Here is a 15,320-nt window from a genome sequence, read left to right as displayed (position 1 = left end):
TGACAAATAGGATGCTCCCTAGGATTCAGAGTAGCCTAATACTCATAGAGTGGAGTTTGTGATTGGCATGTGCCCAGGTTGGGGGCAGGGTCAGTCCCTGAAGTTGTTTCCTTTATGGTTGGGGCCTGACTGGCAGCTCTGTGTGAGTGACATTACAGGGTCTGCTGATGCTCAGAACCTGTTGGCAGGCAAAGGACAGGTTCACTAGTCTAGCACAAACTTTGGTTTGAGTAAGCCGGAAGGTATGGCTTCCACACTCTGGTGGTCTTCTCACAGGATGTTCTTGTGAAGTTCAGAGGTCATACTGGCATTGTGTATCCATGGAGGCAATAGCCTACACACTTGGATTCCCCTGAGAGAATCTGATCAGTGCTGCTAGCCACTGTGGCAGTCCTGAGAGTCTGCAGTGCACCATGGCAGAGCAGGGGCAGTGCCCTGTCAGATTTAGGCCTTGGTGGAGAGGAGTTTCAGAGGATCTTCCTGAGTGCCCACAGCCCAACACTTCTGGGGATTCACCTGGGGCACCTATGCAAGGGCAAGCTCAGGGATAAGCCCCAGGAAATATGTTACAGCCTCCTTTTTGCCTTTGAATACAACTGTTCTCTCTTGTATCACCCACCCAGGGGGATTCAGCAGATTGTGCATGGTATAAATACATGCTTCTCTTCCAGCAGAGTGCAGCCACCTCAGCATATGTCAGAACACTGTCACGATTGCTGTGTGTCCCATCTGTTTTGTCACCTAACTGCCAGGCCCTGTTTGAGGTCTTTTCACACAGCTCTTCCAGGATGGGCACACACTTCTCAATAGTCTATTTGGCATTTTTGATCTTCTCCCCTTCTGTTTTTTCTGCCACATAGGAGTCAGAGTTAGAAGCAAAGGTAGATGGAGAGACTGCATCGGACAGTGAGAGTCGAGCGGAACCAGCTCCCCCACCAACCTCCGTAGATGACACCCCAGAGGTCCTCAACAGAGCCCTTTCCAACTTGTCTTCAAGGTAATGTGGCTCAGTGATGCAGGTGTTTGTGGGGGTCCTTGCACTGTGTCCAAGTGCCATGAAAGACTTGGGGTCTTAAAATTTCTGGTTCAAGGTTTAGTTTTCCCTCTTCCATATACCTGCACTATGAACAATTCCTTGGGCTGGGGTTATAGCTCAGTTGGTAGAGTCCTTGCCTCACATGCACAAGGCCCTGGGTTCAATCCCCAGCACCGCAAAAACAAAACAAAAAAACAAACGATTCCTTAAGTTCTCCAGGAAAAGGTGGGAAACATTTCAACTTAGTTGAATCGATGGGTAAAATTTTTGGCTCTTGAGAAGTTGGTCCTTCTAACAATAGTTTTGTGGGTAGGTGAAAAACACAAATTATAATACCCAGAAGCATTATCTAAAAGCATTCCTGTGCCTGCCTGCCAGCTTGTCACTTGGAGAAGCTGTATTGTGCAGTGGTTAAGGGCATAGAGCTTGGAGCCAGATGCCTGGACTCTAGTCCTAGCCTCAGCATTTGCTAACTGTGTGAGACCCAGTCCTCCCATTTCCTCAGTAAAATATGTATGAATATCGTGTGTCAATTAAAAAAATACCATTTGAATTAAAACCTATTTAAAGTAAAAATTCTAAAAAGCTAGTAGTGTTGAGGATTGAATTAATAATATATGCAAAATTCTTATAAGCATGCCTTGTGTAGGCCGAGCATGGTGGCACACGTCTATTAATCCCAGCTACTGGGGGAACCGAGTTGGGAGGATTGCAAGTTGAAGTTCATCCTCAGAAACTTAGTGAGACCTTGTATCAGAAAATAAAAAGAGCTGAGGATGTAGTTCAGTGGCAAAGTGGCTCTGGGTTCAATCCATAGTACAAAAAAAAGGGGGGGGACTTGTGTATATCAGTGATAGCTGTTACTGTCTTTGCCTAATGTTATTACCATCGCTGTGATGATGAGGGGCAGTGCAGTATGGAATTCTGCTGCTGGAAAATGCTCAGAAGTTTTTCTTCAGCTCGATGGCCATAGAAGTCATCCCAGTAGATACAGAAGCTGTGGGCATTACATCTTTTTTTTGCCTGCTACTTTACTTCAGACATAAGCTGGGTGTATTTCCTGTAGGCCCTGGAGCACCTGCTGAATTTCGTTGTGGGCAAGGCATTGGTGCTAATGCCCTGCTTCACCAGTGGCAGTGCCTATAAAGTAGAGGAGATGCCCTGATAAGAACTAAGATCAGGGCCCTCTAGACTCAGAAAGAGCCATTTTCCTTGTGTTTGTGCTATAGTTCTTTCTGGGCTCCTAACTGGTGCTTTCTCTTTTCCCTATTTCTCACCTAGGTGGAAGAACTGGTGGGTGAGAGGCATCCTGTCTTTGGCCATGATTGCATTTTTCTTCATTATCATTTACTTGGGACCAATGGTTTTAATGATGATTGTAAGTGCCATTTACATGTCATTTTAGTTTTGCATTCAGTTTGACCTGCAGGATTAGCTGTCTTTAGTGCCAGATATTGGGTTGGTTCTGGAAATCAGTGGGGCTCCAGGTTCCTCAGAATACTTCGAAGCCTTAGACCATCTGTGACTTCTCATCTTTCAGTAGCTAACTGGAGGGTACTGGAGTAGGCCAGTCATTTATTAAAGTATGTTGCTTTGCTTTTAATATTGAATTTATTATTACAGATTAACTGCGACCCTGGCTGTGTCTTTCTGTAATTCCTGGTTTTGTTTCTTGCTCTTCTGGGACCTCACTTGTGGGCTTAGAGCTTTCATTAAGGAGTCATAGTCTTCAGAGCTGCTGTGGGTCTTCCTGCTGTTATGGAAAGGGCCAGATGATGTCATCTGGCTGCTGAGCAAAGCAGTAGGGGCTTTTCAAATATTCATTACCAAAGTCAAAAGGGGACACAATTGTTTGAGTCCTGGGAGGGTCTAGAATAAAACATTACTCTGAACATCAGACATGTGAAGCTACTTTCTCTGACAGAGGGCTGCATTGCCTTGTGAAATAGTATTGAGGAGGAGGGGAGGGGGATCATCCTAAAACTGAAGTTTTTCTTAAGTATAGTGGTTTTTCTTGAGGACCTGTGACCTGCTATTTTCTGTTTCTGAAGCTAATAAGAAAAGTGTGCTAATTCTTCTGTGTCTTACAGGTAATGTGTGTTCAGATTAAGTGTTTCCACGAGATAATCACTATTGGCTACAATGTCTACCACTCCTATGACCTGCCCTGGTTCAGGACCCTCAGCTGGTAAGCTCTCTGGCCCCAGAGGGCCCCTACCTGACTTGGATGATATGTTTTGTGGCTTGTATTTACATTGATGGTGGGAGGAGGTGGAACGGCCTCCTTAGACTTGCACTACACCTTGAGCCTTTCACAGACCAAACTTTGCGACTGTCTTGAGGAGTCTTCAGTAGCTACTAGGAGTCTGGAATCTTCCTCAGAAGAAATCAGATGGGCTTTCTGTGAGAGGGCTTGCACTGGTATTTGGGTTCCTTAGACTCCTGGGGCAGGAGTGGTATTTGGTCCCTCCAGCTTTCTACTTCATTGTATTTTTTGTGCTGTAGTATCCCAACATTTCACTAGAGTCTTCTGTGGTTGTCAAGTTGCATGTACTGCTGTCTCTGGAAATTGTTTTCCTTATCACTAAAACAGATGGGCAAGACTTCCTCAGTCATTTTCAAATGGTGGGGTTGGAGTCCTAGTTCTTTGGAGGTACCTGGGGGTGCCACTAGGAGCAGGGTGAAATTAAAACCACAGGATCTGGACTCTTCAAGAGAAACTCTTGCTTTTTTCTTCTCTAGAAAAGGGCTTGGCTGCCTCAAAGCAAAAACAAAATAAAGAACTGTATTGCAGATGATATCTGAGACTCCTTTCTGATCGGAAACTCTGCTTTCTTGACTATACTGTTTTCAAGTGGTGACATTTGAGCAGAGCATTACATAGTTCTGAGAATTGTAGCAAATACAGACTCTTCTACCCCACTTTGCTGGGACTCCAGTTTATTTGTGACTTCATGGGCTAGACAGTAGAGTTTTGTGCCCCACAACTTGGTCATGGCTGAGGGAGCTGATGTGCTCAGAATTAGGTTGGTCACACCCTTCCCATGCCGTTTCCCTGTTACCCAATAGCACGTGCTGCCTCCCAGCTGCCAGATCTATCTGTGATTGCTCTCTGGCTTAAGATGTAGGCTGTGTTGTGGAAGGTCTATAACAGGATAGCTGTATTTTGAATTTTGTTAATATACTCAGGAGGCCTAACCCCTAGCTTTGGTCACTTTTTGAAAGACTTTTTGTTTTCTTTTTTTGGTGGGGGGCAGGTACTGGGGAATTAATCTCACGGGCACTTGATCACTGAACCACATCCCAGTCCTATTTTGTATTTTTATTTAGGGACAGGGTCTTACTGACTTGCTTAGTACCTCACTTTTGCTGAGGCTGGCTTTGAATTCACTTTGAATTCTTTCTGCCTAAGCCTCCTGAACCACTGGGATTACAGGCATGTGCCACTGTGCCCAGTGACTTTCATGTAACAGAAAATAAATCAAATATGAGTTTTTGAACTGCACAATTAAAAAAAAGGGGGCGGGGAGGGGAGAGAAACTGTCTTCCTCTTCCTTGTCTTTGGATCCTCATTGAAGAGGTTGGAGTGGTGCTGCCTGGTCCATACTCAGAAGCACCATGGAGACTGCAGAAGAATGTGAGCCATGACTTCTTCCCTCATGGAACTTCACTGAGAGAGGATGTAAACAAGTTAATCTAGTGAAAGGGTACAGGTCAGAGCCAGGCTTCTAGGTGAGAAGTACTCCAAGGTGGAGTATAACTGACCTCTAGTAAAATGAGCAATGACTACTTGCTTTCGAAGTAAATGGGGGAGTTAGATCATGTAAGATTTTATGAAGAAAATGATATTTGAACAATGAATGAAAAAATGGATAAGCGAAGAAGATGTTCCAGGTGAGGAAGGGGCAGGAATGGATCTTTTTGATAGAAGTGGAAGTTTCCTGTGGGAAGAGTGGGAATTAGCCTGGAGAGGCAGAGTTGAGGCATGTTTTAGAGGATTCTCAGGTTAGATATGGGAATGCTACAAGAGGACAAAAACCAAGTCCCAAGTTTGTGAAGAGGGAAGGGGAAAGCTGCCACGATTTTCTAGATGAACTTTCTCACCTGCAGTGTTAGCAGAAAGCAGGGAACTGTGATTGCTTGTCCCTCTGTGGGCTGTCCCAGGGTCTCCAGGCAGATTGGGCTGCTGCTCTCTGTCCTTTCCTCAGTGTTTTCTGACAGCTTCGCTGTGAAGGAGAGGCTTCATGTGCTCCTGTGGCACTGCCTTGTCTTCATTTCCAGGTACTTTCTACTGTGTGTAAACTATTTCTTCTATGGCGAGACAGTGACGGATTACTTCTTCACCCTGGTCCAGAGAGAGGAGCCTTTGCGGATTCTCAGTAAATACCATCGATTCATTTCCTTTACTCTCTATCTAACAGGTATGCATTAATTGCTTCACCAGTGCTTGTGTCTGCATTGTTTTTGTCTGTCTGGAGAAGGAGTTGGGGAATTCTTGTTTAAAATTTTTATGATGTGACTTCTGTGCTGGGGAGCAAGCCGAGGACTCAGTCTTACATTGAACTGTCCTATATTGAGCTGTTGCAGCTCTTACTAAGAAATGGAGACCAGGGTGTTGTGTGGTTGTGGGGGATGGCCATGGTCATCTGCCCCACCTGCTTGCGTATCAGTTCCTAGGAGGACCAGTAGAACATGTGTGGCCTGGTCTAAACTCTCTTGCTGGTAGAGAGTCTGTAGTATGACAAACAAAAATTATTCAGTGACCATCTTTTAGGGAAGTCATCATAAGAGCAACCTTGAGAAACATTGCAGTGTAGTAGAAGTTTCACTAGATTTGCGTTTCAAAAGACAACCTCAGTGGGCAAGGAACTTAATCTTTCTCTTTTGTAACACTGGGGATTGAACCCAGGGCCTTGAGCGTGCTAGGCACGCACTCTTACTACTGAGCTGCATCACTTTTTATTTTTTAGTTATATTTATTTACTTTTTGGTACTGGTGATTGAATCCAGGTGTGCTTAGCCACTCAGCCACATCTCCAGCCCCCACCTTTCTTTTTTCTTTTTTTTTAAATTTTGAAATAGATCTTGCTGAGTTGCTTAGGGTCTCACTAAGTTACTAAAGCTGACCTTGAACTTGTCCTACCTGAGCCTTCCTGGTTGCTGGGTTTACAGGCACGCATGTACCACCATGCCCAGCTCTTTTAATTTTTCGAGACAGGGTCTTCCTCAGTGGCCATTGCTGGCCTTGAACTTGAGATTCTCCTGCCTCATTTCCCAAGTACCTGGAATTATAGGTGTGTGTTACCCTGCCCAGCAGAGCTTAATCAGAGTCTCAGGTACCTCTTTTGTAATATATAGAGTTAAAACTGCAGGGCTATTGCAATAGTTTTTCTGCTCTAGTCTTTGAAATTATGCTCTGGTTAACTCCAGCAAAGAAATCAAAGGTTCATTTAACACAGCTAAATGAAATGACTAGAAGGATAAACATAGAGTATGTTTCATTTAACCCATTCTCCTCCTCCTTGCTCATACTAGGATTCTGCATGTTTGTACTGAGTCTGGTCAAGAAGCATTACCGACTGCAGTTCTACATGGTAAGGGAAGTGTGTGTGTCTGTGTGTGAGAGAAGGAGAGAGAAACGAATTCTTGGTTTAATTTGAAGATCTGCAGAAATTCAACAGGTCTTTCATGCTTTCTGTGACAAATCAAAACTCTGGGATGTGGTCTATTCTCTATGTATCTGGAACCTTGAGACCATCTCTCTGAGTGCCCTAAGACTTCAGTAAATACTATGAAAATAAAAATTACCCAGACTTCACATCTTAAGACTCAGTCTATTCAGTCCTTACTTTCTTTTTTTTGGTACTGGGAATGGAGTCCACGGTGCTTTATTGCTGAACTACATCACCAACTTATTTTTTATTTTTTATTTTGAGACGGGGACTCACTAAGTTGCTGAGGCTGGCCTCTAACTTGTGATCCTTGGACCTCAGCTTCCTAAGTTGCTAGGATTATAGGCATGCACCACTGTGACCAGCCAGTCCCTGCTTTTGATGGGAATTTTGCTACGGGGGAACAAAGTGTTATTCTCAGCAGCCTGTTCTGTATCTTTTTATTTCTAGTAAGTCAGGTACAAAAGTAGATTTTTTTTCCCCTGTTTGTCAGCAGTTTTGTTATTCTTTAAAGGTACTTCTAAGGCAAACTTGATAGTTTTTCTTCTTTTGCAGTTTGGGTGGACCCATGTAACATTACTGATTGTTGTAACTCAGTCACATCTCGTTATCCACAATCTGTTTGAAGGAATGATCTGGTGAGTGATGGCAGCAAGGAGTATTTTCCCTTTTATTTTGTGGGTGTATCTCATATATACCTGTGCTGCTGAGAACCCTTGCCTTACCTTCTAAGCCTGTGGTTCTCACCTTGAACCATTCAGAATAGCCTTCAGGCTAGTTACAACGTAGATGACTGGTTTAGTAGATTCTGGGCTAGGGCCTGAAAATTTGTATTTCTTGTACATTCCCATGTGTTACTGATGTTGCTGGTCAGGACCCAAAGTCTGAGAATCTGTTCTAGACTAATAGGTACAGGGATATTTAATCAAACTGTAACTGTACAGCAACAGATTTGAAAACCTGGAGGAAATATTCAGGAGTTCCTAGCAAAATGTAAACGCAACAAATTTGAATATATCAGTGACTATAGAAGAGCTTTGAAAATTGTGTAAATTCAATACCTGGAAGAAAGAAATGGGACCAAGTGGGTTAATAACCAAGTATTATCTAACTGACACTTATGCCAAAGCTGATGAGGAAGAAGCAAGAACCATCCTAAGTAAAATATTAGCAAATAGAATCTGGCAGTGTGTCAGGAGAACATTATGCTGTTCATGAGTAGATTTTATTTCAGAAGTATAGTGGTTTTAACAGGAAATCTGTCAGCATTGATAGGAATCAGCAGGATAACTGAGAAGCTAGGTGATCTTAGTGGAAAGGTAAAGGCACATCTTCTGGTAATGAGAGATGTGCTAAATATTGTGGGTGATATCCCAGACTGCCTCTCTCTTCAAATGTTAGTTTGAATATAGTTACATTCACCTCCTGAGGAACCAACAAGTCAGCAAATCTAAAGAGATTAATTAGCTCATATTAAATGTTAGCCTTGGGCATTATTTTATTTAAAACAATGATAAAGGCCTGGGGAGGCACTATTTCCTTTTCAAATTTCAGTGCTCTTGTTATGTATTTCTTAAGAGCAGCACATGGAGCTGGGGTTGTGGCTCAGTGGTAGTGTGCTTGCCTAGCATGCCTGAGGCCCTGGGTTGGATCCTCAGCACCACATAAAAATAAAATAAAGGCATTGTACCCACCTGCAACTAAAACTATGAATTAAAAAAAAAAAAAAAGAGTAGCACATGCTAAGTCCTCAAATTTATGGCTAAGAAAGCCACTTGAGACTATAGTGACTGATATTAAAAGTCTCCAGTGATGGTTTAATCATTCTTATAGAGCATTGTTATAGAGACTGTGTTCTAGAAGCCTTGACAAAGTAAATAATATGGAGTTTGGAAGGTAGAGTGAGAAGGGTTCACACACTTCAAATTTCTCTGTCAAGCAGGAAGTTAGGAAATCATGCCCACAGTTGCTGGGCCAGGAAATCAAGATTTATTTAGATCATGTCAAATTAATAGAAAAACTAAAAAGTGTCTGAGGGTAGAGAGTGAGGAGAGAGATGGTATGAGTGTAGACACCACTTACCTTCATGGTGGGAGTGACTGGGTTTGCGGGAGGAGGGCAGAGAAGAAATACAGCTGTGCATGTTGTTCCAGTGGTTGTCCTAGGGAAAGGTAGGGCACACAAGTGCTAGAAGTAAGCAGTGAAAAAAGTAAGTTAGCTGCCAAATAGATATAAAATATATTGTTTAGAAATGCACAGGTAACTACTTGAAAACAAAATTAGGTAAGAGTAAAAGTGGTTATTTTGGAGAAAATTCTATTTTCCTTTTACAATTTGTATTATATGCATATATTACTATATAATGAAAAAAGAACAGATGACATAGATATTTTCTCCATTCATTCAGTAGTCGTTCAGTAAACATTTTAATGCCCACTATTTGTTAGGTATTATGTATGGCTTTTTGGGGTTTACTTTGTATTTTATACCATAATAGGTTACAAATGTACTGTTAACTTTTTGGTTCTGAAATTTATGAATGGCACTGTTTGGTGAACTTCTGAGGTATTGTCATCTTGCTAGAGTTGATTTCTCATTTTGATTTAATTCCTAGGTTCATTGTCCCCATTTCTTGTGTGATCTGTAATGACATCATGGCCTATATGTTTGGCTTTTTCTTTGGTCGGACCCCACTCATCAAGGTAATAAATCACCCTAACATAAAATATCACCATGAGGAGAGGATGGGGCTTTCTATGTGAGTAAGTTAGTGTGGCAGACAGAGCGGAAATCTAGTTGTTGTGTACTGTGGCTATATAATCATGTGACCCTGGGGACAAACTGGTAGTAAATTAATTGTATGAGAAAAGCCAAAGGAAAACAGACAACTACTCATTCAGTACAGTAAAACAAAACAACTAATGAAATATTTCTTCAGGCCTAAAGCCCACTTTCAGAGCTTTGATCTGGGTTTGAGAGTTGTCATTAGATTAGTACATAGTTTAATAATAAAAATATTTGAATGACCAGTTGAAACAGAAAGGAAACTAAAGGGTAAAAGGTAGGGAAAAAGGAAGTCATGTTTGGGAAATTTTAGAAGGTAGTGTGGTTAAAAGAATAGGGGTTTTATGATAGAAATATTTTTCACAAGTAATCTTTTTCAAAGCCAGAGTCACTGACATCCTTTGCTAAGAATGTGCTCTCGTCCACAGCTCTCTCCAAAGAAGACCTGGGAAGGCTTCATTGGGGGCTTCTTTGCTACTGTGGTGTTTGGCCTTCTGGTAGGTGGTGGTTCCTAACCAGGTGGAAAGGAAGACAGAAGTCTCACTCAATCTTCAAAGGCCTGTGCAGGGTTAGAGAGTGTGTCTCACTAGACCAGGAACTCTGTCCTGCTGAATGATTACCTTGCCCCAAAGAGTGGCATGAGCATGGCACACTCTGTAATGGGCACAGTAGTGCTGGCTGTCCTTTACCCACCAGTTTTCAGGCAGTGTCTTGGCAGTTGAGAGATGGGGAACATCTGCACCTTGAATACTCTCTCATCCATAGGCATGGTGGCACTTTAGCAGGCAATGTTGTTGTCCAGGCATTTGTTATTTCAAGATCAGGGTGAATACCACCCAAGAGTAAGGTGAAGTGAGATAAACTTCTCCAACCCTGGGGGCCGGGGAGATAGCTCAGTCAGTAGAGTGCTTGCCTTGTAAGCACAAGGCCCTGGGTTCCATCCCCAGCACCCCAAAAAAAACAAAAAAACTTCTCCAACCCTCATTTTTTCCTACCTGTAACCTGTCAGAGCTAGATGATTTTTCAGCCCTTTCAAAGATACTACCACTTTCTGCCTCTGACCCTCAGGCCAGTCTCTCCCTTTTTTTCGTGTTACCTGGTGGTGGGTCCCTCACTGCCGATCTCCCCTGGCCTTATTGCTATCTAGCCGCCTTTCTCCTGGCTGACTACTGTTATTGTCCCATCCTCCCATGACCTTCTTCCAGTTGTTTAGAGAGCCTGAGGAAATAGACTAGAACTTCCGCAAATGGGAAGAAATATCTTGTAGTTCTTTGCTCAAATTCCTTTTCAAGGCCTGTGTGTTTGGGCATATCTGAGTGAAACCTCAGTGAGCATAAATCTCTTTTATTCAAAAAATTTAGGCGAAATGCACATGTGGCAAGACATGGACCTCTGACTTTGCACGTAGCTTGCAGTGAGCAGGATGGTGGACACCGGGGAACAAACATGTCCAAGCCAAATGTCGGCCATCTGGTAACTGCAGCTTGTCTCCATGCCTGTCTGTCTCTTCCTCATTCTCAGCTGTCCTACGTGATGTCTGGGTACAGATGCTTTGTCTGCCCTGTGGAGTACAACAATGATACCAACAGCTTCACTGTGGACTGTGAGCCCTCGGATCTGTTCCGCCTGCAGGAGTACAACATTCCTGGAGTGATCCAGTCAGTCATTGGCTGGGTATGTGCCACACACACAGGGTGAATGGGTGGGATAGTGACTCCACCACCACCTACCCTCCAGAGCCACTAGCCTCCTTCCCACTAAAGCCCCAAGACTAAGAATTACTCAAGCCAGTTCAGGGTGAGGGCAGGAGACCTTTCCCCTCACTTCATATCTTATAGGGCAGTGGTTCTCACAAAATGTGTTTTGTGGGTTCCTTTGGAGGGATCCTTCAGGTAACAACTATTTTCATAATAATACTATGACTTTATGTGCCTTTTTCACTCTGCTTATATTTGCTGTGATGGTGCAAAAACAGCAGTGGGGAAAAAGGCCAGCATCTGGGTATGAGTTAGGGCAATGGCACAAGTGCCACCCCTTGCAATGTGGACAAGCCAGTTGCTCTTGTGCCTTCAATGAAATAGTAAAACTGCTGATTTTACTAAAGTTTGACCCTTGTTTGCACACCATTTTAATACTCTGCTGAAATGGAAAATATACATAAAGCATTCTCTGCTAAATACTGAATGACGTATGGTGTGTGCCTGAAGGAAAAGCATGTACAGTTGTTTGGGTTGTGAGCTGAACAAACTGCCTTTTTCTAGGAACATATTTTTTATTTGAAATGAGTGGCAAAACTAGCTTTTCAGATTGGGCATTTAGCAGACATTTTTCTGAGAAAGAATGAAGTGAGCCTGTCACTTTAGCAAATGCTAAACAGATAAAACTTGGCTTTCAAGTAAGTTTGAATTTTGAAAGCATGTGCCTGGCACTGTAAGCACGATGGCCTCTTAGTCCTTAAAGACTTTTCTGATGAGATCCATGGTGATTTCAACAGGTGATAGTTTGACATTGAACAGTGAAATGTGTTTACATTTGGAAGATTTATATAACTGAGTGAACCTGTATTTTCTAGATGGTCAATGCATGTTTCCATAGTCACGCATGGGTAAATGATCCATTCAGAGTGAGATAGATGATGTGAGAGAGCACAAAAAGTTCATCTGCAGGATTTCAGATTCCACATTGCATCCAATTTTTAAGCAACAACCACTATCAAATTCTGGTGTAGTGTTAAAGAATACTCACTATTATTTGAGAAGACTACTGAAAATATGCTTTATTTTTGAACTATGTAAGCCTGTACTTTCTTTATATACTTCCAACAAAATAACATATTGCAGCAGGTTGAATGTAGAATATTTTCTGGGCAGGGACACTGGGAATTGAACCTAGGGATACTTCACCATTTTAACTATACCCCCAGCCCTTTTTATTTATATTTTGAGACAGGGTCTTGCTGAATTGTTGAGTGTGCCCTCGAATTTAAGATTCCCCCTGGCCTCTCATAGCTGGGATTAAGGGCATACACTACTGTGACTGACCTGAGTGCAGAATACTTTAATGTCTTCCATTAAGCACGATGTTGGAGATTTATAAGAATGTGGAGATCAGATTGGAAGGCGATTGGAAGTAGAAGAAAAGGGAGTCCCCGGGTCTGTTCCGTCCAAACACTGTTGAAGCAAGAGACAGATCCGCAGGACCTCCAAGCGCGATGGTTCATAAGAATGTAAAAGAAAAAAAAAAATCTCCTTATTGATTAAAACAAAAATGTGTAATTAGTTTTGTCAAGAGTTATTTCTCTTAACATGTAATAAGGCTGGATTTACATGCATCTTGACTTTTACTTCACTTACCTTTCTAGAAAACAGTCCGGATGTATCCCTTCCAGATTCACAGCATTGCCCTCTCCACATTTGCCTCACTCATCGGTCCCTTTGGAGGGTTCTTCGCAAGTGGATTCAAACGAGCCTTTAAAATCAAAGTATGCAGAGGTCTATTTATTCCTTTCTTCTCACTCTCCTTGCCCATATTCTGCCTTCCTCCCTTCTTTCCCACCATCACAGCACCAGACTGTGCACCCTGGTAATTAATGCAGACTCTTCTTGACCTAGGTGCTGCATTTATGTGGTTTTTCAGTTCATTTGTTAATGCTTTTTCTTTAAAAGAACATTTTGTAATTTATTATGCTTGTGTGCTATTATTGCCTCAGTCTTCTTTCTCTTGCCCTTGACTACCCAGCACAGTAGCTGGACATTGGGGTGGGACTGAAACCAGGCTTACCCATTTTTCTCTACCTTAAACAGGACTTTGCCAATACCATTCCTGGCCACGGAGGTATCATGGATCGCTTTGACTGCCAGTACCTGATGGCTACCTTTGTCAATGTGTACATTGCCAGTTTTATCAGGTACAGTGCCTTTCCATCTGAACCAAGTTGATGGCTTTGTCAGTATGGTGTATGTCTAGATTTTTGGCTACATCTAAGTTCCAGTGGAAACCATCTCAAATATGGACTCAGTTTCAGTTGTTACTGTGCATGAGGCCTCCTTTTGCCCTTAGTAGAGAATTCACAGATCAGAGCAGCAACTTGGATGATCAAGCTTCAGAAACAGCTGGGCCCACTCAGTGCTTTTCTTCATGTTCTGTTGCAGGGGCCCTAACCCAAGCAAATTGATTCAGCAGTTCCTGACCTTGCGGCCAGATCAGCAGCTTCACATCTTCAACACACTCAAGTCTCACCTGACTGACAAGGGAATTCTGACAGCCACCACAGAGGACGAGTAGGGGCCACCAGGGTAGAGAGAGCAGGAGCAGAACTGAGTGCAGGGCAGGTCTCCAAGGCAAGCCCAGCTGCTGTGACTTCAACTCACTGTCTTTTTTTTTTTTTTTTTTTTGGGTAGAGTGTTTTTTAATTTGTGGGTTAAACTCTGTATATACTGTCTATGTGTTTATGATTTGGATTGTGAGTAAACTGTAGTTGAGTTGGAAAGAAGTCATTTGGGTATGTTAAACAGAAGTATTGAATAACCTGGAAGACATTGTTGCCCAGCTCAGGATGTGTGCTTGGAGGTTTTATCCCCCATCCTTATCAGGCTGTTTCTGGACCCAGTCAGAGTGACCATTCATTTGTGTGCAGCCCATTCACTCGGCTCTCCCACTAGTGCTGGGGGCATGGCTTGGACGCCTTTGCCGTACTTGGCGGTTTTCATTGGCTCTTCTCTACCAGTGCCTGCCTGGGAGCTGTGAAGGGTTGCCCTCTCTAGGCTGGAGGGATGGAGGCTTATTGATCAGATGAGCTTTCTGTACACATTGAAATCCTGCAGAGGCTAAAAGAAGCTCTGCTTTATATATGGTTTCACTTCATTTCAGACTGAAAGAAGGATTTAGTTTTTATTTTTGAAAGCACGAAAAATTATTTATAATAGTCTGGAGAAAAACCACACTGTAATATTTCAAGTGTTTGCAGTAGAAGCACTGTAACTGAGCCCCTTCCCATGATTTAGGCTCCAGTGTCTCCTGGAGGACAGTTGAGTAAACTGTATCTTTTCAGGGCTGAGGCCGTTGGCATTTGTGCTGTAGACTTGCTGCTGAGTCCTTCCTGGGGGCCCTCATTGCAGGGTCCTCCCCGGAGGCAGGGAGAGAGGGCTTTTGGTTTGCACGCCCCTGGCTGAACATGATGTAGCTGCTGTGTTGTGTATATATTACTCTCAAGGCGAGCGTGTGTCTGTTTTTTCTAAAACACCCTTATTTCTTACCGTGATTTCAGTTATACCATGACTTGTTCATTGAAACCACAAAGTCCTGCTTAAAACTATGGCAAAACTAACCTATGAGAGACCTGGCTATTCTGAAGATTAAATGTATACTTTTTATATAATGTGACCAGTTTAAATGTAGTGTGTGTTTCCTGGGGGACCTTTTGTTGTAGTTCCTATTTGTGTAAACTGATTTATTTTTTCCCCTCCCTACTCATCAAGGCCAGATGGACTTTGGGAAAACAGATTAATTCTTTGTCTGGCCAATGCGTAGTCGAGCATGGGGGAGAAAACCTGGTGTCCAAATGTGTTAAAGTGATTCTGTGGCATGGCTGCTTTCAACGCCAGTGACAGCATGACTTGCTTCAGCACTTTGGTCTGTTTTGATTTAGGTTGTGAGTAAGCTACACTCTGAGTTGGAAAGTCACTGGGGTCAAATCATGGGGTTTTTCAAACAAAGTATGGAAGAACCTGGAAGATAGTGTTCCCTGCTTTGGAAGTCTGGTTGGTTCTAGCCCCTGGTGTCTGGTGTTTTTAAGTTGGCCTTACTGCCTCCTGGCGGCTCATAATCAG

General features: G+C 42.9%; 1 protein-coding gene across 1 annotated transcript in view; it reads left to right on the top strand.

Moving 5' to 3' along the window:
- CDS2 (CDP-diacylglycerol synthase 2) overlaps positions 1–14,874 on the top strand; it is a 56,579-nt gene extending 41,705 nt beyond the window's left edge. The window contains exons 2-13 of the mRNA XM_079129110.1: positions 861–997; positions 2,318–2,414; positions 3,127–3,224; positions 5,318–5,457; positions 6,572–6,630; positions 7,264–7,346; positions 9,323–9,410; positions 9,921–9,989; positions 11,014–11,166; positions 12,854–12,973; positions 13,296–13,399; positions 13,644–14,874. Coding sequence (XP_078985236.1) covers positions 861–997; positions 2,318–2,414; positions 3,127–3,224; positions 5,318–5,457; positions 6,572–6,630; positions 7,264–7,346; positions 9,323–9,410; positions 9,921–9,989; positions 11,014–11,166; positions 12,854–12,973; positions 13,296–13,399; positions 13,644–13,776 — 1,281 coding nt within the window. The 3' untranslated portion in view covers positions 13,777–14,874. The remainder of the gene's footprint in view (positions 1–860; positions 998–2,317; positions 2,415–3,126; positions 3,225–5,317; positions 5,458–6,571; positions 6,631–7,263; positions 7,347–9,322; positions 9,411–9,920; positions 9,990–11,013; positions 11,167–12,853; positions 12,974–13,295; positions 13,400–13,643) is intronic.
- Positions 14,875–15,320: the final 446 nt, after the last annotated feature.

The sequence above is a fragment of the Sciurus vulgaris genome (assembly GCF_902686455.1).
Source record: "Sciurus vulgaris genome assembly, chromosome: 2".
Lineage (NCBI taxonomy): Eukaryota > Metazoa > Chordata > Mammalia > Rodentia > Sciuridae > Sciurus > Sciurus vulgaris.
Note: the sequence above shows the minus strand (reverse complement) of the source record. Positions and strands in the feature narration are given on the sequence as shown.